Source organism: Lampetra fluviatilis, chromosome 51 (assembly GCF_964198595.1).
Source record: "Lampetra fluviatilis chromosome 51, kcLamFluv1.1, whole genome shotgun sequence".
Classification (NCBI taxonomy): Eukaryota; Metazoa; Chordata; class Hyperoartia; order Petromyzontiformes; family Petromyzontidae; genus Lampetra; species Lampetra fluviatilis.
Window position 1 is genome coordinate 8,056,840 of NC_136325.1, and position 21,503 is coordinate 8,078,342.

At 52.0% G+C, this 21,503-nt stretch overlaps 1 protein-coding gene across 1 annotated transcript; it reads left to right on the forward strand.

Annotated features, from left to right (window-relative positions):
• Nucleotides 1–1,947: 1,947 nt before the first annotated feature.
• Nucleotides 1,948–20,105, forward strand: LOC144948799 (acetylcholine receptor subunit gamma-like). Its single transcript, XM_078878448.1, has 12 exons — nt 1,948–2,028; nt 5,300–5,445; nt 7,237–7,281; nt 7,989–8,098; nt 8,677–8,832; nt 10,282–10,379; nt 11,663–11,863; nt 12,673–12,787; nt 12,919–13,033; nt 15,460–15,709; nt 17,355–17,491; nt 19,507–20,105. Exons 1-12 carry the CDS (start codon nt 1,974–1,976, stop codon nt 19,675–19,677), a joined length of 1,599 nt encoding a protein of 532 aa, XP_078734574.1. The 5' UTR covers nt 1,948–1,973; the 3' UTR covers nt 19,678–20,105.
• Nucleotides 20,106–21,503: the final 1,398 nt, after the last annotated feature.

The window sequence follows — 21,503 nt, forward strand, 5'->3', positions numbered from 1 at the left end:
CCATTCCCCGTGTTTAGTGCACACCGTGTTGGAAATCGACAGAGGTAAAGTTGGACTTACGAACAAATTGACTTACGGGCAGAACCTCCTGAACCTAACTAGTTCGCAAGTAGAGTAGTCCCTGTACTGCTCAATGCTTTTAATTAAAGATCAACCTGCTGAATATCTGTGTATGTCCGAATTTGTATGTCTGCAATGAACCATGATTGGAACCGGTCCTGGGGCCTCCCCTAGATCAACTGAGCCTCAAATGAGGCTCAGTGTAAATACTACAATCGCGTGATGTTGGTTCTAGACGCGGAGGGAAAAAATTAACCCGTAAAAACAAAGTTTTTCACTATAAATCCTTTATATGCGTGGCATCGGTTTTATTTTATTATTCATTTCTGTTTTTCTTGAGTAAGAGTTTCATTTTTATCACATTGGTATTTTAAATTAAATATGAAAAAAAAATTCCCTAAAAAGTGGAAAATTTTGGAAAAAAATTTTCACGAAAATAAATTGTCACGCACAACGAGTCTATGTGCAAAATGTCAGCTCGATTGGATCACGGGAAGTGGGTTAAAAAACGACCGAAATATTTGCACGGTCGTAAGCGCGCAAGCAAGCAAGTCAACTTAATATAAAGGATTTAAAAACCGGAGGAGCCGGATAAAAATCCGCTCGACCACGGCGAGAAGGCGCAAACTCCAAATATGCAACAGGCGTCAGTGCCGTGATCGATCCCACGACCTCCTGTAAACCAGGCGAGGTTGTTAACATCTCGCCACGGCGGGGAATGTTAGTAGTTCAAGTTCATTTATTAGGTATAGCCCAGTGAGCCATTCGGCTCTTGAATCGGGTGCAACCGCAACAAACAAAAAACAAAATCATGAAACAAGAAAACATCTTGAAGTGACTATGTGACTAAGTGCAAACTGAAAATCCAGGAAATGAACAAACACAATTTGCCTCCATCCCACTCACCATCCCTCCACGTAAAATAAAATATGTAAAAGTATTTATAAAGATATCATAGAGCCTTATTGCGTCATTTCAGCAGCGTTGGTTCAATACGAGAAAAGCTTTGGATCGGTTTTGACAATCAGTGTCTCATCATCAGTCAGGAATTCCTTGGACCATCGGTTCAATACAAGTCAACTGAACCGGTTTTGACATTCAGTGACTCATCAGCAGTATCAAGAATTGCTTGGACCATCGGCTCAACACACGTAAACTGAACCGGTTTTGACATTCAGTGTCTCATCAGCAGTGTCAAGAATTGCTTGGACCATCGGCTCAACACACGTAAACTGAACCGGTTTGCGATATTGCGGTGTCTCATCGGCAACCGGTTTGCCCGGCCATCGATGGAGCAAACTCCAAGACGTCCGTTTGGGTTATGGCAACAGCCGACGGATGTAAACCCCATTCACACACAGGCCGCGTGTCCGTTATCACAGGAACAGCTGCGGCTGCCAACTAAAAGTGTTTTTGCTGGAGTGGTGGTGGAGGGGGGGAGGGAGGGCTGTGTGGTGGTGGGGGAGATGGCTGGGTGGTGGTGGAGGGAGGGGAGGGGGGGGGCTGTGTGGTGGTGGGGGAGATGGCTGGGTGGTGGTGGAGGGAGGGGAGGGGGGGGCTGTGTGGTGGTGGGGGAGGGAGGGGAGGGAGAGCTGTGTGGTGGTGGGAGGGAGAGCTGTGTGGTGGTGGGGGAGATGGCTGGGTGGTGGTGGTGGTGGTGGAGGGAGGGGAGGGGGGGGCTGTGTGGTGGTGGGGGAGATGGCTGTGTGGTGGTGGTGGTGGTGGAGGGAGGGGAGGGAGAGCTATGTTGTGGTGGGGGGAGATGTCTGGGTGGTGGTTGGTAGATCACACGTCCCCCCTGCTGCGTTCGGGTGACGGTGTCTGTCAGTTCTAAATATACCTCGGGCGACACACGCAGAGAGACAGAGAGACAGAGAAGGCCCTCGCCTCTCGCGGCCGTGAAGACACGAGAGATGGAGCCTCTGTTGCTGATGATGATGATGATCTGGGCGATCGGCCATCCCGCGGGTAACGAACTCCTCGCATCGACTCGACTCGCGTCGTGATTCCACGGAGCGCGTGCGTCTTTAAGCGGGCATCGCCAGCGACTCTTTCGCACCGTACTTAGGCCAACCTTGCTAATCGGAGGCGAAATGTGTGTTGTGTGTGAGTTGTTGTTGTCATTGTTCTTGATAGTTTTCTTCTTGGTTATTTCGGTAAAGTCACGTAGAATGGAAATAATAAAATAATAAAAATAAAACATAATTAAATAATTCTCACGACGTTATTATGTTTTATTTTTATTATTTTATTATTTCCATTCTACGTGACTTTACCGAAAGAACCAAGAAGATGAATCCCTGCAGTCACTAAAGCTTTAAATCGAAAATTCTTATTAGTCGTTGAGCGATACCCGGCCCTGGGCCTCCCCGAGGTCGACTCAGCCTCAAATGAGTACCTGGTGCGGTTGTGTATAGTAAACATCGCCACTTGGGAGACAAAGGCGGCCGGGCGTGGTGCTGGCCACCCACCGCCTCGCGTGCCGTGCCGGCCTTCGTAGGTGCTACTCGCTTAGCAGCACTTGCCCCAACAGTTTGTCAAGGCTACACGGGGACTCTTTGCCTTTGTTAATGAAAACTGATTTTTTTTTTTGGTCAAATGATTCACATGGAGGCGGGAGCTCAGCTCCTGTTCACAGGCCTCAACCAGTGGTGGGAATTCCACATTCCTATGGCGGGGGCGAGGCTATCCACATGATAACCACTCTTTTGACTTCCCCACAAAGTAGTGCAGTGCTGTACTCACGTTAGGGAACGTGTTTTAACCATACTTCACCACGCTGGTCACCGCAGATTGTTCGAGAGGGAGAGCCGAGCGGGTTACGTAATCACTTGTTACACTCATGTTCGGATATCTCACCTCCACATTGAGACACGCGCATTGAGATGACCTGGATTATTTTGTGATGCTATAAATGTCCAAATGATGGGGTGGCTTTCTTTGAGCGATCATTTGTGGCCGGGTCGCTTCTGCCAAAAAAAAGTGAATACCTAGGTGGCCTTTAGCTTGGTAGGATGGGGTGGTGTAGTGTTGTATTTGTTTTGATTTAAAGCTTTCGTGACTGCAGGGATTCATGTTCTTGGTTATTTTGGTAAAGTCACGTAGAAGGGAAACAATGAAATAAAAAAAATATACAATATAACAATACAAATTTCTTGCTGTGGATTTCACAGCTGATGATGATTGCTTGTGTTGCAGTCGAAACGTCGTGAGAATTTTATTGTTTTATATTTTAATTTTTTTTATTGTTTCCCTTCTACGTGACTTTACCGAAAGAACCACGAATATGTTGAATTTGTGTTTGTGGTGTTGGGCGCTTTGTTTACTGTTCTTGTACATGGCACTACACATCGTGTTTGTGTTATCGTTTGTTGTTGCAACGTTCTTACCCCGTGCCCCCGACTGAGCAGCTGTGACAAAAGCGCTCTATAGCTCATCGGATTCCTCCCTGCAGTCTACATAATAAACATTCTGCCTCTGAACTCGGCGCTAATGAACTCAGCGGGACTGATCCGGTTCCAGTGGGGTGAAGGCACAGCACTGCAACGGCCTTCGTACGGCACTGCTGGGAGAAAGTCGCCTGAGCTATAGGAAGCCCTCGACAGCTCCACCACCCCTCCCCAAACCCCATCCCCTCTCTCTCTCTCTCGTGCTTTTGGCCTACTCTTCCACGCTGGCGACACTTCTTCAAAGTGCCAGGAGTCATATTCTTAGGTTTTTTTCGGTAAAGTCACGTAGGTAAAACATTAAAATAAAAAAAAGTAAAATAAAATAAAAATCACGACGTTTCGGAGGCAACACAAGCTTCCGTCTTCAGGTGGAACCGTCACAGCCACGACAGCTGTATCAAGTAAATAAGGTGGAACCGTCACAGCCACGACAGCTGTATCATTTACTTGATACAGCTGTCGTGGCTGTGACGGTTCCACCTGAAGACGGAAGCTTGTGTTGCCTCCGAAACGTCGTGATTTTTTTTTATTTTATTTTACTTTTATTAATTTTAATGTTTTACCTACGTGACTTTACCGAAAAAACCTAAGAATATGAATCCTTGCAGTCACGAAAGCTTCAAATCTAGAATTAGTGCCGGGAGTCACCCCCCCCTCTCCACGCGGTCCATTGTGGGTGGACGCAACTTCAACGATGAGGGGCGAGGGAGTGGCAGGTGTGAAAAGAGAAAACAAAACGTTGCGCCCCCTGGCGACCTGCTGCCTGTGCCCGAGATCGCAACTCCAGTTTGAGTCTCCGTCGCCCATTAATTTTCCTTCCTCCCGTACCTCCCCTACCCCCTCCCCTATACCCTACTAATTCCCTATACCGTGACCACCTCCCCTACCCCCTCCCCTATCCCCTACTAACCCCCCTATACCGTGACCACCTCCCCTACCCCCTCCCCTATCCCCTACTAACCCCCCTATACCGTGACCACCTCCCCTACCCCCTCCCCTATCCCCTACTAATTCCCTATACCGTGACCACCTCCCCTACCCCCTCCCCTATCCCCTACTCACCCCTATACTGTGACCACCTCCCCTACCCCTCCCCTATCCCCTACGCACCCCTATACCGTGACCACCCGTTCCTTATCCCCTTGCACGCCACTGCCATTTAAACAGTTTTCATTGTGAAGCACCTGGCTCAACGTTGCGCTCTCTCTCTGTCTCTACACACACACAGAGAGTGAGAGATGCCTCTCTGTGTCTCTCTCTACACACACGGAGTGTGTAAGAGATGCCTCTCTCTGTGTCTCTACACACACACAGAGAGTAAGAGATGCCTCTCTCTGTGTCTCTACACACACACAGAGAGTGAGAGATGCCTCTCTCTGTGTCTCTACACACACACAGAGAGTAAGAGATGCCTCTCTGTGTCTCTCTCTACACACACGGAGTGTGTAAGAGATGCCTCTCTCTGTGTCTCTACACACACAGAGTGTATGAGATGCCTCTCTCTGTGTCTCTACACACACAGAGTAAGAGATGTCTCTCTCTCTCTCTCTACACACACACAGAGTAAGAGATGTCTCTCTCTGTCTCTACACACACAGAGAGTAAGAGATGCCTCTCTGTGTCTCTATACACACACATAGTGTAAGAGATACCTCTCTCTGTCTCTACACACACACACGGAGTGTTTAAGAGATGCCTCTCTGTGTCTCTACACACACACAGAGTGTACGCAATGCCTCTCTCTGTCTCTACACACACACAGAGTGTACGCGATGCCTCTCTGTGTGCAGCACTGCTCGTGAGTGGCGAGAACCAAGAGGCGCGACTCTTCCGAGACCTCATGGCCGACTACAAGAAGGCGACGCGCCCGGTGAGCACCCAGGGCTCGGTGATCGACGTGCTGGTGAAGATGACGCTCACCAACCTCATCTCGCTGGTGAGATCACGCGCCCCGGTGGTGGTGGTGGTAGTGGTGGTGTTGGTGGTGGTTGTGGTGATAGGGGTGGTAGTGGTGGTAGTGGTGGTGGTCGTGGTGGTGGTTGTGGTAGTGTTGGTGGTTGTGGTGGTAGTGGTGGTGGTTGTAGTGGTGGTGGTAATGGTGGTAATGGTGGTCGTGGTGGTGGTGCTAGTGATTGTAGTGGTGGTGGTTGTGGTGGTAGTGGTGGTGGTGGTCGTGGTAGTGGTGATGGTAGTTGTGGTAGTGGTGGTGGTAGTGGTGGTGGTTGTGGTGGTGGTAGTGGTGGTAGTGGCGGTGGTTGTGGTGGTAATGGTGGGGGTAGTAGTGGTGGTGGTAGTGGTGGTGGTGGTAGTGGTGGTGGTAGTGGCAGTGGTAGTGGCGGTGGTGGTAGTGGTGGTGGTGGTAGTGGTGGTGGTAGTGGCAGTGGTAGTGGCGGTGGTAGTGATGATGGTAGTGGTGGTAGTGGTGGTAGTGATAGTGGTGGTGGTAGTGATGGTGGTGGTAGTGGTGGTAGTGGTGGTAGTGGTGGTTGTGGTGGTTGTGGTGGTAGTGGCGGTGGTGGTAGTGGTGGTGGTAGTGGTGGTAGTGGTGGTAGTGGTAGTGGTGGTAGTAGTGGTGGTAGTGGTGGTAGTGGTGGTGGTGGTCGTGGTAGTGGTGATGGTAGTTGTGGTAGTGGTGGTGGTAGTGGTGGTGGTTGTGGTGGTGGTAGTGGTGGTGGTAGTGGCGGTGGTTGTGGTGGTAATGGTGGTGGTAGTAGTGGTAGTGGTGGTCGTGGTGGTAGTGGTGGTGGTAGTGGTAGTGGTGGTAGTGGTGGTAGTGGTGGTTGTGGTGGTTGTGGTGGTAGTGGCGGTGGTGGTAGTGGTGGTGGTAGTGGTGGTAGTGGTGGTGGTAGTGGTGGTGGTAGTGGCAGTGGTAGTGGTAGTGGTGGTAGTGGTGGTAGTGGTGGTTGTGGTGGTTGTGGTGGTAGTGGCAGTGGCAGTGGTAGTGGTGGTAGTGGTGGTAGTGGTGGTGGTAGTGGCAGTGGTAGTGGTGGTGGTAGTGATGGTGGTAGTGGTGGTAGTGGTGGTGGTGGTGGTAGTGGTAGTGGTGGTGGTAGTGGTGGTAGTGGTGGTGGTAGTGGTGGTGGTAGTGGCAGTGGTAGTGGTGGTGGTAGTGATGGTGGTAGTGGTGGTAGTGGTGGTAGTGGTGGTAGTGGTGGTAGTGGTGGTGGTGGTGGTAGTGGTAGTGGTGGTGGTAGTGGTGGTAGTGGTAGAGTTCGTATGTTTTACCCCTGTTCTGCAGAGTGTGAGTGCAGATCCGGGAATGTGCTATTAAGAGATGGGGCCTTACCATCAGTCCCACAACAAACCAAACACCTGCCTGGGTATTTTATGTGATCAAACACTCGACCCCCTCCACTCCCCGTGAGTGATGGGGCAGTTCTGGAAAGAGTGGAGAAGTTTCCGTACCTGGGCAGTGAGCTGATGGCAATCCCCAGACTGGCAGTGGAGGTCTCGCTCCGAATCAGTCTGGCCGCATTATCTTATCATCGGCTGCGTAACACTGCTGTGTGGCAGCTACCTGGCCTATTTCTCCGCACGAAGATTTCGATCTCCTCGGCCACAGTCATGCCCTCCCTTCTCTGTGCTGATCAGTCCCACCCGCCTGCCTGGACCCTGATCACCTAGTCGTGTGCCGTGCCGGCCTTCATCGGCGTTCACGAACAGCACTTGCCCCAATGGTCTGTGCAGGCTATACGGGGGAACTTGGCCTTTGTCTTTGTGTTCACAGAAAGAGCGAGATGAGATCTTGACCACAAACGTGTGGCTTGAGCTGGTGAGTAGCAACTCTCCCTGCGTACACCCACGTGTGTAATTTCGACATCGACATCATCGCCACCGTCGTGAAAACAACTTACCAATTCGTTACTGCTTCAGCACACTGGTTGCTCGTTTGAGAGTCAAAACCCACTACAACGTTTGCAATTCGAGTACCATGACGTTTCGCCGGTAATGACAGGAACCCGGCATCATCAGGCGGACAGCCGGGGAGTTTTGGTGAAACCCACCACCACCTCCTCCTCCTCCTGTTGCTGTTTGGGTCTTCAGGAAATCCTCGAGTTGGGATATTTTAAATCCTTTATATTAAGTTCACTTGCTTGCTTGCTTGCGCGCTTACGACCGTGCAAATCTTTCGGTCGTTTTTTAACCCACTTCCCGTGATCCAATCGAGCTGACATTTTGCACACAGACTCGTTGTGCGTGACAATTTATTTTCGTGAAAATTTTTTTCCATAACTTTACACTTTTTAGGAAAAAAAAAAGTTATATTTAATTACCAATTGCTTAATGGTGGCAGGCAATCATCTGACCCATAGGTGGCAGCCATCTCAAGCCAGAGGACGAGAGGACTCTAGCCGCCACGCATATAAAGGATTTAGAGTGAAAAACTTTGTTTTTACGGGTTAATTTTTTCCGGCCTGGTCGTCATTCGGCTCTGACCTCCGTCAACCTCCACCCCCCCCCCACCGTTACCCCCATCAGCAATGGGAGGACGAGCGGCTCAAGTGGGACGAGAGTGAGTACGGGGGCATCGACATCATCCGCGTGCCCTCCAAGATGGTGTGGCTGCCCGACATCGTGCTGGAGAACAAGTAGGCGGAAGGGGGGGGTGGCACGGATGTCCATACACCTCGCTCCATCTCTCCACCACCCCCCCTCCCCCCCCCCACAATCTGCTCCACATCTTGAAATGATAGCTGCCGTGGGGACAGATTTCGGGCGGGCGGACTGGAGTTATAATTATACTCGTAGTTCTTTCGGTAAAGTCACGTAGGTAAAAAAATTAATTAAAATTAATAAAGAATAAAATAATAAAATCACCACGTTTCGGAGGCAACACAAGTCTCCGTCATCAGGTGGGACCGTCACAGCCAGATTTGCTGCATCAAGTGAGGCAGTGATTCAAGATGCAAGCTCTTAAATACATTCTAGATTTGAAGCTTTAGTGACTGCAAGGATTCATATTCTTAGTTTTTTTCAGTAAAGTCACGTCGGTAAAATGTTTTAATTAATAAAAATAAAAATCACGACGTTTCGGAGGCAACACAAGCGTCCGTCTTCAGGTGGAACCGTCACAGCACGATAGCTGTAATCAACATCACCACCGCCATCGTTACTATTTGTTATCCATGACTGTGGCATCTACGTTTGGCCACGCGTGTGCGTGCAGCGTCGATGGCCAGTTCGAGATCACCCTCTTCGTCAACGTGCTCATATACCCCTGGGGCCTCGTGTACTGGCTGCCTCCGGCCATCTACCGCAGCCCTTGCTCCATCGTGGTCACCTACTTCCCCTTCGATTGGCAGAACTGCTCGCTCATATTCAGGTGACGCCGACGACGGAACGATGCGGTGGGCTCCCCTTGCCCGCGAACGAGTTTTGGTTCCAGAAGTCTGTTTCGTGAGTCGATTTGTTTCGTAAAGTTCAACTTTTACCCTTATGTCGATTGCCAAACGCGTTGTAACGGCGAGGACGCTAAACACGGGGGAATGGCTTTAAAAGTTGGATGATCTCATGTAGATGTAGATGCCACTGGGTCTGCACGTTCTGCAGATGTAGATGTCACTGGGTCTTCACGTTTTGCAGATGTAGATGCCACTGGTTCTTCACATTCTGTAGATGCCACTGGGTCTTCACGTTCTGCAGATGTAGATGTCACTGGTTCTTCACGTTCTACAGATGTAGATGCCACTGGGTCTTCAAGTTCTGCAGATGTAGATGCCACTGGGTCTTCACGTTCTGCAGATGTAGATGCCACTGGGTCTTCACGTTCTGCAGATGTAGATGACACTGGGTCTTCACGTTCTGCAGATGTAGATGCCACTGGCTCTTCACGTTCTGCAGATGTAGATGCCACTGGGTCTTCACGTTCTGCAGATGTAGATGCCACTGGGTCTTCACGTTCTGCAGATGTAGATGCCACTGGGTCTTCACGTTCTGCAGATGTAGATGACACTGGGTCTTCACGTTCTGCAGATGTAGATGCCACTGGCTCTTCACGTTCTGCAGATGTAGATGCCACTGGGTCTTCACGTTCTGCAGATGTATATGCCACTGGGTCTTCACGTTCTGCAGATGTAGATGCCACTGGGTCTTCACGTTCTGCAGATGTAGATGCCACTGGGTCTTCACGTTCTGCAGATGTAGATGCCACTGGGTCTTCACGTTCTGCAGATGTAGATGCCACCGCCGCCGCCATCTATTGCGCGGCGGTTGAATTTACGACTCGCGGTCCGAACAGGCAACTGGACATACGGACAGGTTTGTTCGTATGTCTGAAAGTTCGTAAGTCGAATGTTTGTAAGTCGAGGAGTACCTGTATTACCTCGTTTTCTGTGTTTAGTTTAATCATCCTTCCACCCCCCAGCCCCCACTACTGTGATTAGCACGATTGGCTGGATACGGTTGGTGCGAAAGAAGTTCAACATACATGCTGTACATCGACTCAGAGACCCACGTACTTACACAGAGATCCATAGACTCACACAGAGACTCCTAGACTCACACAGAGACCCATAGACTCACACAAAGACCCATAGACTCACACAGAGACCCATAGACTCACACAGAGACCCATAGACTCACAAAGAGACCCATAGACTCACACAAAGACCCAGAGACTCACAGAGAGACCCATAGACTCACACAGAGATCCATAGACCCTGATTAGTCCCCTGGCTCACTGGACCCTAATTAGTCTCCTGACTGACTAGATCAGTCCTCCTGATGGACTGGACCCTGATCAGTCCGCCCTCGTCGTCGCTCCTGTGAGCAGGTCCCAGACGTTCAGCTCCAAGGAGATCAACTTGTTGCTCACGCTGGAGGACAACGTCACCGTGGAGTGGATCCACATTGACCCGGAGGCCTTCACAGGTCCCACGCCGCCACCAGCTTCGTGCAAGCGCTAACCCCTCTCTGCAGCCTGCCGCATTGCAGATCAACTCCGCACCACGCGAAAACACCGCGTTGCTAGCGCGCGCCCTATTGCACGCAGTGCCAAACAGAGCCTTACTAACCCATCCCTCACTAACGCATCCCTTATTAACGCATATCTTACTAATGCAACCCTTACTAACCCAACCCTCACTAACGCATTTCTTACTAATGCATCCCTTACTAACGCATCTCTTACTAACCCATCCCTGACTAACCCATCCCTTACTAACCCATCCCTCACTAACGCATCCCTGACTAACGCATCCCTTACTAACCCATCCCTTTACTAACCCATCCCTTACTAATGCATCCCTTTACTAACGCGCCCCTTACTAACGCCACACTACTATATACGTGAAACAAACGCCTGGCTAAAAATGCCTTAATAATACAAAAACACCCACCTTACTAACGGACGCCCGACTAACGAATTTGCTTGCGCGTCGAACTTCCTTCGCACCACCGTAACGTAGCCGCACGTGCTCATCGGAGGTGCCTCACTCGAATTGAATCTCTCTGTGCACCGTGGCATTACTAACCTGGGTGCGGGGGGGGGGGCACGGGGTCGGGGTCGAGAGAGGAAGGGGGGATGGAGTGAGGTGGGGGTGGGGTAGCGGTAAGTCTGGCGAACCGAGTTCGATTCCCTCTCAAGGCCAACACCGGTGACAATTATCTGAATCGGTTCTGGGCCTCCCCTAGATCGGCTCAACCTGAAAAATTAGTGCCTGGCACGGTGGGTAAACATCGGCACTCGGGAGACAAAGGCGGCCGGGCGTGGTGCTGGCCACCCACCCCTCGCGTGCCATGCTGGCCTTTATATAGCTGCTATACTCTTAGTTCTTTCGGTAAAGTCACGTAGGTAAAAAATGAAATTAAAATTAATAAAAATAAAACATTGTTTTATTTTTATTTTTGAAATTAAAATTAATAAAAATAAAACATTGTTTTATTTTATTTTCATTCATTTTAATTTCATTTTTTACCGACGTGACTTTACCGAAATAACTAAGAATATGAATCCTTGCAGTCACGAAAGCTTCAAATCTAGAATTCATAGCTGCTACTCGCTAACACCACTTGCCCCAACATCCTGCCAAGGCTATACTTTGTCTTTGAACGGGTGGAAGAGTCGTGGTTGTGGTGGTGGTGGTGGGAGGGGGGGGTCTCGCTCAGGGATGACGTCACCCCCCCACCTTACCCCCCCCCCCCGCCCGCCACAGAGAACGGGGAGTGGTCAATCCGCCACCGCCCGGCGAAGAAGATCACCAACGAGAGGTTCCAGCCGGAGGACCTCGAGTATCAGCAGGTCACCTACTTCCTCATCATCAAGAGGAAGCCCCTCTTCTACGTCATCAACATCATCCTGCCCTGCGTGCTCACCTCCTGCCTGGCCATCCTCGTCTATTTCCTACCTGGCAAAGGTGCGCGCGCCCCCGCTAGGCGCGTGAGTGTCTCACGTGTGTGTCCCACGTGCTTGTCCCACGTGCGTGTCCCACGTGCGTGTCCCACGTGTGTGCGTGTCCCACGTGCGTGTCCCACGTGTGTGTCCCACGTGTGTGCGTGTCCCACGTGCGTGTCCCACGCGCGTGTACCACGTGCTTGTCCCACGTGCGTGTCCCACGTGCGTGTCCCACGTGTGCGCGTGCATGTTTGTGTGCGCGTGCGTGGGGAGCGGTGGTGCAGCGGTTAGCGCACTGCGGTGCGAACCCGACGGCCCGAGTCCGATTCCCGCTCACGGCCACTAACGCCGGTGACGATTATCTGAACTGGTCCTGGGTCTCCCCTAGGTCGACTCAGCCTCAAATGAGTACCTGGTGCGGTGTGTAAACATAGCCACTAGGGGGACAAAGGTAGCCGGGCGTGGTGTTGGTCACCTACCCCCTCGTGTGCCGTGCCGGCCTTCATAAGTGCTCGCTAACAGCACTTGCCCCAACAGTCTGGTAAGGCTATACGGGGGATATTTGTCTTTGTGTGTGAGTGTGCATGTGTGAACCGGTCCTGGGCCTCCCCTCGGTCGACTCAGCCTCAAATTATTCGCTGTTGCGGTGGTGTGTAAACATTGCCACTGGTGCCATTGGGGAGACAAAGGCGGCTGGGCGTGGTGCTGACCACCCACTCCCTCGTGTGTCACCGTGTCGGCCTTCATAGGTGCTGCTCGCTAACAACACTTGCCCCGACAGTCTGTTAAGGCTTCACGGGGGATCTTTGTCTTTGTCTTTTTCTCCTCCAGCCGGTGGACAGAAGATCACTTTGTCCATCATGGTGCTGCTGGGGCAGACTGTGTTCCTCATCCTGATCTCCAAGAAAGTGCCAGAGACATCTCAAGATGTCCCACTCATCGCTAAGTACGGCTGCCCCCGTTCCACCCAAGATATCACAATCAGAATATTGATTTTCTCTTGTGACGTCACTCACAAATGGGTGCACCTTGTTTATTGCCACCCCCCACCCCCCCAACTCCTTCCCCCCGCTCAAGGTACCTCATGTTCAAGATGATCGTGGTGGTCATCATCGTGGCCAACTGCGTCGTGGTCCTCAACGTGTCCTTGCGGACCCCCAACACGCACAGCATGAGCCAGCGCACCCGAGAGGTGGGCTCCCTACGCTCGCTCGCACGCGACAGCCGCGACGAGTCTCAAGGCTCGCTGCTCAGGAGGATCCTGCCAAGTTTTTGTAGTGGTGGGGGAGGTGGGGGAGGGGTGGGGGGGGATATTGCTCTACTGCTGCTGTGTGGTCTAAAATCGAGTCATTGATTTGGCAGGTAATCACTCTTCGGCTTTGGGATTTTTTTTGCACGATTGCAGTTCCACTGTGGGTGTGGGTTTAGCTATGGGAGGAGGAGGGGGATAACGGTAGAGCCCTGGTGAAACACACGTGGAACGGCGGTAGAGAGAATGTACAAACTCCACATACACACACTCATAAAGCGAAGATCACCCGTGTCACCTTTAACAGGCAATGAAGCTGGAGGTCTTAAGATATCCAAACGCAAAATAGAAACCTTACTCATTGGTTCTTTCGGTAAAGTCACGTAGGTAAAAAATAAAATAAAAATAAAATAATCACGACGTTTCGATGGCAACACAAGCAATCATCGCCAGGTGTGAGAAACACGGCAAGAAAATTCGAAAAAAGAGGGAGTTTTTTCTGAAATGTTTTTTATTTTTATTATTTAATTGTTTCCCTTCTACGTGACTTTACCGAAAGAACCAAGAATATGAATCCCTGCAGTCACGAAAGCTTTCAATCAAAATGTTTAAATTTTTCATACTTTGATACTGACAGGACAGGTCACAACCCAATCACCCACGACTCACTCAGCCATCACTCACCCATCACTCACCCATCACTCACCCATCAATCACCCATCACTCACCCATCACTCCCGGTGAGACTGACCAATGGCACCAGGCTAGGAGCTACCCCACTAAACTCAACCGATAAGTTGTTTACTGGTAGGAACCTCCTGGTTACACCAGCCCACAGGTGATTATTGTGTCCGTCCGTCCATCGTGCAAGTAGGGGCTGGGTGGGGAGGTTGGGGAGGGGCTGGGTGGGGAGGGAGGGGCTGGGTGGGGAGGTTGGGGAGGAGCTGGGTGGGGAGGGTGGGGCTGGGTGGGGAGGGGCTGAGTGGGGAGGGTGGGGAGGGACTGGGTGGGGAGGGTGAGGAGGGGCTGGGTGGGGAGAGTGGGGCTGGGTGGGGGTTGGGAGGGGTGGGGCTGGGTGGGGAGGGGCTGGTCACCCCGTGGTGCCCTTATAAAACTCAACGTTTAACCTACTCACGCCGGCTTGTGCCCGCCCTCACATTCGGGCATATTTGCGGAATACACCACGCCGCCGTTGACTCTGGCCATTGACCGAGCAACCCAACGTTCCTACCAGCTCCCTCCGCAGCAGGAATGTGTTTTTACCAGTTGCAAGTCCCACTGAGCTATGCAGCACTTATTCCGAAGCGGCCTGGCTATCGAGAGTGATAGCTCAACACGTGGACATTCATAGCAGCCAAATACTCTGAACGCGTGACGTTGATTCTAAATGTGGAGGGGATAACCGGATGACCCGGAGAAAAATCCACGCGACCACGGGGAGAGAGAGACACCGCAAACTCCAAATATACAACAGGTGAAAGGGTCGGGATATAACCCACGACCTCCTGTTGGACCAGGCGAGGTAGTTAACATCTCCTAACCACCGTGGTGATGATGATGAGGGATAGATAGATACAAACTCCAGATATTACAACAGGCGTCAGGGTCGGAATCGAACCCACGACCTCCTGCGGTCCAGGGGAGCCAGTCAACATCTCACCACAGCGGCGCCCGCTCATCACGCTCGATCACCATCCTGACGCACACCAAAACAACAACAACAACCCATACTCTTAGTTCTTTCGGTAAAGTCACGTAGGTAAAAAATTAAATAAAAATTAATAAAAATAAGCAGCAAATCTGGCTGTGACGGTCCCACCTGATGACGGAGACTTGTGTTGCCTCCGAAACGTCATGATTTTTATTTTATTTTTTAAATCCTTTATATTAAATTCACTTGCTTGCTTGCTTGCGCGCTTACGACCGTGCAAATCTTTCGGTCGTTTTTTAACCCACTTCCCGTGATCCAATCGAGCTGACATTTTGCACACAGACTCGTTGTGCGTGACAATTTATTTTCGTGAAAATTTTTTCCTAAATTTTACACTTTTTAGGAATTTCTTTTTTATATTTAATTACCAATTGCTTAATGGTGACAGGCAATCATCTGACCCATAGGTGGCGGCCATCTCAAGCCAGAGGACGAGAGGACTCTAGCCGCCACGCATATAAAGGATTTATAGTGAAAAACTTTGTTTTTACGGGTTAACTTTTATTAATTTTTACTTCATTTTTTACCTACGTGACTTTGAAAGAACTAAGAGTATCAATCCTTGCAGTCACGAAAGCTTCAAATCTAACAACAACCCAGCAACGGGTGGCAACCCCAAATGTGCATCTCACCCCCCCCACCCACACCACCCCTTCAGATCTTCATCGAGCTACTCCCGCGTCTGCTGAGGATGATCGCCGAGGAAGGCGCCGGCGGCGGCGAGCCGGAGGCGGAGGCCGAGGCGGGCTGGCCGGGTGGCCCTCCGATGGCCGGCGAGGGGCGGCCACGACGACGAAGTTCCCTTGGCCTCATGGCGAAAGCCGAGGAGTACATGATGAGGAAGCCGCGCAGCGAGCTCATGTTCGAGCGGCAGCGGCAGCGCCACGGGCTCACCGGGGCGCCCAACGGTGAGGGACCTGGGTTCGAATCTCGAACCAGGTGGTGGTGGTGGTGGTTGTGGTGGCTGGGTTCGAATCTCGAACCCAGGTGGTGGTGGTGGTTGTGGTGGTGGCTGGGTTCGATTCCCGAACGTGGTGGTGGTTGTGGTGGTGGCTGGGTTCGAATCCCGACCAGGTGGTGGTGGTGGTGGTGGTGCCTGGGTTCGAATCCCGAACCAGGTGGTGGTGGTTATGGTGGCTGGGTTCGATTCCCGAACCAGGTGGTGGTTGTGGTGGTGGCTGGGTTCGAATCCCGACCAGGTGGTGGTGGTGGTGGTGGTGCCTGGGTTCGAATCCCGAACCAGGTGGTGGTGGTTATGGTGGCTGGGTTCGATTCCCGAACCAGGTGGCGGTTGTGGTGGTGGCTGGGTTCGAATCTCGAACCAGGTGGTGATGGTGGTTGTGGTGCCTGGGTTCGATTCCCGACGAGGTGGTGGTGGTGGTGGTGCCTGTGTTCGATTCCCGACGAAGTGGTGGTGGTGGTGGTGGTGCCTGTGTTCGATTTCCGACCAGTTGGTGGTGGTTGTTATTCGTTCTCTCTCTGTCTCTGTCTCTCTCCCTTTTCTTCGTCGCCGTGAGTGTTTCCGTTCTCCTCTTTCCTTCCCCCGTGCTCCTCCCACTGGGCAGGAGCCTCCTGACAAAGAGTTCTTGAGACTCGCTGAGGCTCTGTCTGCTCGGTGAACATGTGGAGCGTTAACAATAACAACAACCATTGGAACCTCATTTGCCAGTAAAAAATATGATAATTGTTTTTTTACCCTTTTATCTGGCAACAAAACAGACACCTTTTTTTTACAAGGAGTCATGTTTACATAGACCACAATACCTGCAGCCATAATGTAAACAAAAAACACAACTCTGATAATGTATGCACTGTCCTTGAAGTTGATTGGTCCACACCCGAGACAGCTTTCCTTAGAGCCTAGTCTCACATGGTGTTGGACCAGATGACGCCAAAAGGTGCACCATCAGAGTATGAGAGCTCGGGGTAAGCATTTGCACCATTGGAACCTCCTTAAATAACCAATTATCATAATAACAACAACGGCAACCAGGCGGCGGTGACGTCACCACGGCGTCTGTGCCAGGCTAGGTGCACTTCGAGGCTATCACTTGAATGTCGAAGGCTCGCTGCTGGCAGGAGGTCACGGGACAGACCCGCCAGGTGCCGTGGGTTGACTGACGTGAGATGACCGGCAGATGAATGTTGAACTTCTTTTGCACGGTACATAGGCAGCCGTGCTAACATGTGCCCCCCGCCCCCCCCCACTGTTACAACTTGTGTGCGGCGTGCGGTGTGCGTGCGGTGTGCGCGGTGTGTACCGTGTATGTGGTGTATGTGCGGTGTGCGTGCGGTGTGTGCGGTGTACGTGCGGTGTGTGTGCCGTGTATGTGCGGTGTGCCTGTGGTGTGCGATGGGCGTCCGGTGTACGTGCGATGCTGTGTGTATGTGGTGTGCATGTGGTGCGTGTGGTGTGCGTGTGGTGTGCGTACGTGCGGGTGCGTGTGGTCTACATGTGGTGTGTGTGTGGTGCGTGTGGGTGCGTGTTGTGTGCGTGTTGTGTGCGTGCGGTGTGCGTGCGGTGTGCGTGCGGTGTGCGTGCGGTGTGCGCAGGCGCCGACGGCGTCAACGTGGGCACGACTCCGGAGCTCTTCAAGAACCTGTCGCAGTACGGAGCGGAGATTCGCTCCATCGTCGACTCCTGCAAGTTCATCTTCGAGTGCATCCGCGACCAGAACGACTTAGACAGCGTGAGTCACCCACCCCACCACCCCCACTTCCCCCTCCCCCCGTCCGAGGCGACCCCTGAACCAAACTAAAAACTAAAAATTTTTTATTATATTTTTGGGTTTTTTCGGTAAAGTCACGTAGGTAAAAAATGTAAAATTAATAAAAGTAAAATTAAAAATTTAATAAAAATCACGACGTTTCGGAGGCAACACAAGCTTCCGTCTTCAGGTGGAACCGTCACAGCACGCTTGCTGTGACTTTACCGAAAAAACCCAAGAATATGAATCCTTGCAGTCAGGAAAGCTTCAAATCTATAATTTTTTTATTATTTTACCAGGCGAAGCCCATTGGGCTACGTAGCTATTTTTCACAATCGACCTGGCAATCACGAGCAATCACAAACGAAGTGGCTTATCGCGTAGAAATGTACAGCGGCCGGATGCTCTTGAAACGCAGTAACTGTTGCTACGTCGGCATTACCGCTACGGTGACGCTCTCGATTTACGCACGGAAGCCGAACGGGACGGTTAAAACATCATAACACAACGCAGGGCGGTTCAGTTCGTAAGTCGGGCATGTTCGTATCTCGGGGACTGTGTTATATATACTCTTAGGTTTTTTAGATAAAGTCACGTAGGTAAAAAATGCAATTAAAAATTACTGAAAGTAATCATAGAAATAAATAAAATAATGATAGTGATTTCTTATTATATTATTTTATTTTTATTTGTATGATTACTTTAAGTAATTTTTAATTGCATTTTTTTACCTACGTGACTTTACCGAAAAAAACCAAGATTATGAATCCTTGCAGTCACGAAAGCTTCAAATCTGTGTTATATATGTTTAATAAGTATCCGTGGGTCCGGGGGCCACCGCTTAAAGAGCGGGAACGACCTCTCGTTCCATCTCTCATCATCATCATCATCACGGTGGCTAGGAGATGTTAACTCCCTCGCCTGGTATGCAGGAGGTCGTGTGTTCGATCCCGAGCCTGACGGCGCCTGCTGCTGCATATTTGGAGTTTGCGTGTTCTGCTCCCTCCGTGATCGCGTGGCATTTTTATCGGGGGCCTCCGGTTTCTTCCCCCACCCCCCTCCACATTTAGAATGGACGTCATGCGTTCAGAGCATTTGTCTGCGGCTATCAATTTCCACGTGCTGATGATCATGATGATCATGATGATCATGATGATCATGATGATCATGATGATCATGATGATCATGATGATCATGATGATAACCCACGCTTCGCTGAAGCTGCTGTCTTTAGTGATAACCAGGTCGCTTCTGAGATAAAGCTACTTAGCAGCCCAGTTTTAACACGTGGCAGGCATTCGCGTAGCAATATTATTCATAATGAAACATTTTTTGGGGGTTAGATCGCTGTAAGTATAAACGTTGTGTCGTAACCCTCCACCACCCGACACAGCCAGTAAGCTTTGGCACTTCAACCTACCCGCCAATCAGTTTACTCCTTCAGCCCACCGGTGTGTTGGAGAAGTAATCGTAGCTGTTGTTGATTTACTTTCCAACAACACACCCGTTGAATGAAGGAGTCAACTAATTGGCGCGTTGTTTACGCAGCCGCTCCTTTACCTGGTGAGATGAAAACAAAAAAACTTAGAGTTAGTCGGTGCGCTATTCCACACCATCAAATGTTTTTTGACTTAAAACTTTCGCGACTTGCAGGAATTCATATGCTTGGTTCTTTCGGTAAAGTCACCTAGATAGAAAATAAAAAAAATTATTTTTTTGAAGTAAAATCATAACAGCACGACGTTTATATCTCAACACGAGCGGTCTTCATCAGAGGGGGCAAGCCTCCAAATCGTGTTATTTTGCTTTTATTGTTATTATTATTACTATTTTAATTTCATTTAATTTTCTATCTACATGACTTTACCGAAAGAACCAAGAGTTTGAATATCCACACCATCACTTTCCGCTCCATCCACCCCCACGCCACCTCTCGCCCCCCCCCCCATCTCGTGTCGTCGTGGCGCTAACGAGGGCCCCTTCCACTCTCCTTGCAGGAGAATGACGAGTGGATCCTCATGGGCCAAGTCATCGACCGCCTCTGCTTCTGGCTCATGAGCATCCTCATCTTGCTGGGCACGCTGAGCATCTTCCTGATGGGCCATCTGAACGCCGTGCCATTACTGCCCTTCCCCGGAGACCCCAAGACATATACCCCGCCCCTATAGGGGAAACGCCACCCCCTGCACACACCCCATCCCGCCCCTATAGGGGAAACGCCACCCCCTGCACACACCCCCATCCCGCCCCTATAGGGGAAACGCTACCCCCTGCACACACCCTCACCCCGCCCCCACACACGCACACAAAGACAAAGATCCCCGTTTAGCCTGTAAGAGACTGTTGTGGCAAGTGCTGTGTTGCGAGTGGCACTTATTAAGGGAGGCGTTGTGGTACATGAGGTGGTGGGTGGCCATCACACACAACAACAACAACCACCGCCATTCGCCATCTTGACGCCGCTGGAAGCAGTCATCGGCAAGTCCACTCAGCTCCACATCCTCCTGTACCACATCACTCCATCTCTTCTCCAGCCCCTGCCACGCCTATTTAGCCCCCTCACAAACACCCCCACACGCACACCCCCACACACACCCCCCCCACACACACCCCCACGCACACCCCCACACACACACCACACACACACCCCCCCACACGCACCCCCCACACACACACCCCCACGCACACCCCCACACACCCCCCCACACGCACACCCCCACACACACCCCCACACACACACCCCACACACACACCCTCCACACACAACCACAAGCACACCCCCACACACACCCTCACACACCCCCCACACACACCCCCACACACACCCCCACACACACCCCCACACACACCCCCACACACCCCCCCACACACACCCCCACGCACACCCCCACACGCACACCCCCACATACACCCCCACACACACCCCCACACACCCCCACACACACCCCCACACACCCCCCCACACACACCCCCCCACACACCCCCACACACACCCCCACACACCCCCCCACACACACCCCCACACACACACCCCCACACACCCCCACGCACACCCCCCCACACACCCCCACACACACCCCCACACACCCCCCCACACACACCCCCACACACACCCCCACACACCCCCCCACACACACCCCCACGCACACCCCCACGCACACCCCCACACACACCCCCACACACCCCCCCCCACACACACCCCCGCACACACCCCCCCACACACACCCCCACGCACACCCCCACGCACACCCCCACACACACCCCCCCACACACCCCCACGCACACCCCCACACACCCCCCCCACACACCCCCACACACACCCCCACACACCCCCCCACACACACCCCCACACACACCCCCACACACACACACCCCCACACACCCCCACACACCCCCACGCACACCCCCACACACACCCCCACACACACCCCCACACACCCCCCCACACACCCCCACACACCCCCACGCACACCCCCACACACCCCCCCACACACACACCCCCACACACCCCCACGCACACCCCCACACACACCCCCACACACCCCCACGCACACCCCCACGCACACCCCCACACACCCCCCCACACACACCCCCACACACCCCCCCACACACACACCCCCACACACCCCCACGCACACCCCCACACACCCTCCCACACACACCCCCACACACCCCCACACACACACCCCCACACACCCCCCCACACACACCCCCACACACCCCCACACACACCCCCACACACCCCCCCACACACCCCCCCACACACACACCCCCACACACCCCCACGCGCGTGTGACTGTCGTCGGGTGGTGGAGGGCTTCGTGAGGGCACCAATTCGGTGTCGTGTCACCACGTGGCCTCGCCACCAAAGTGTCTGCTAGTTTAGGCCACGAAACTTTCACGATTCGTAAACTTGATGTATTATCCGTCACGAGTGCGCGTAACACATTCGGCACCGGTCGATTTTTTAAAAATTCATTCTTAATCGACCTAC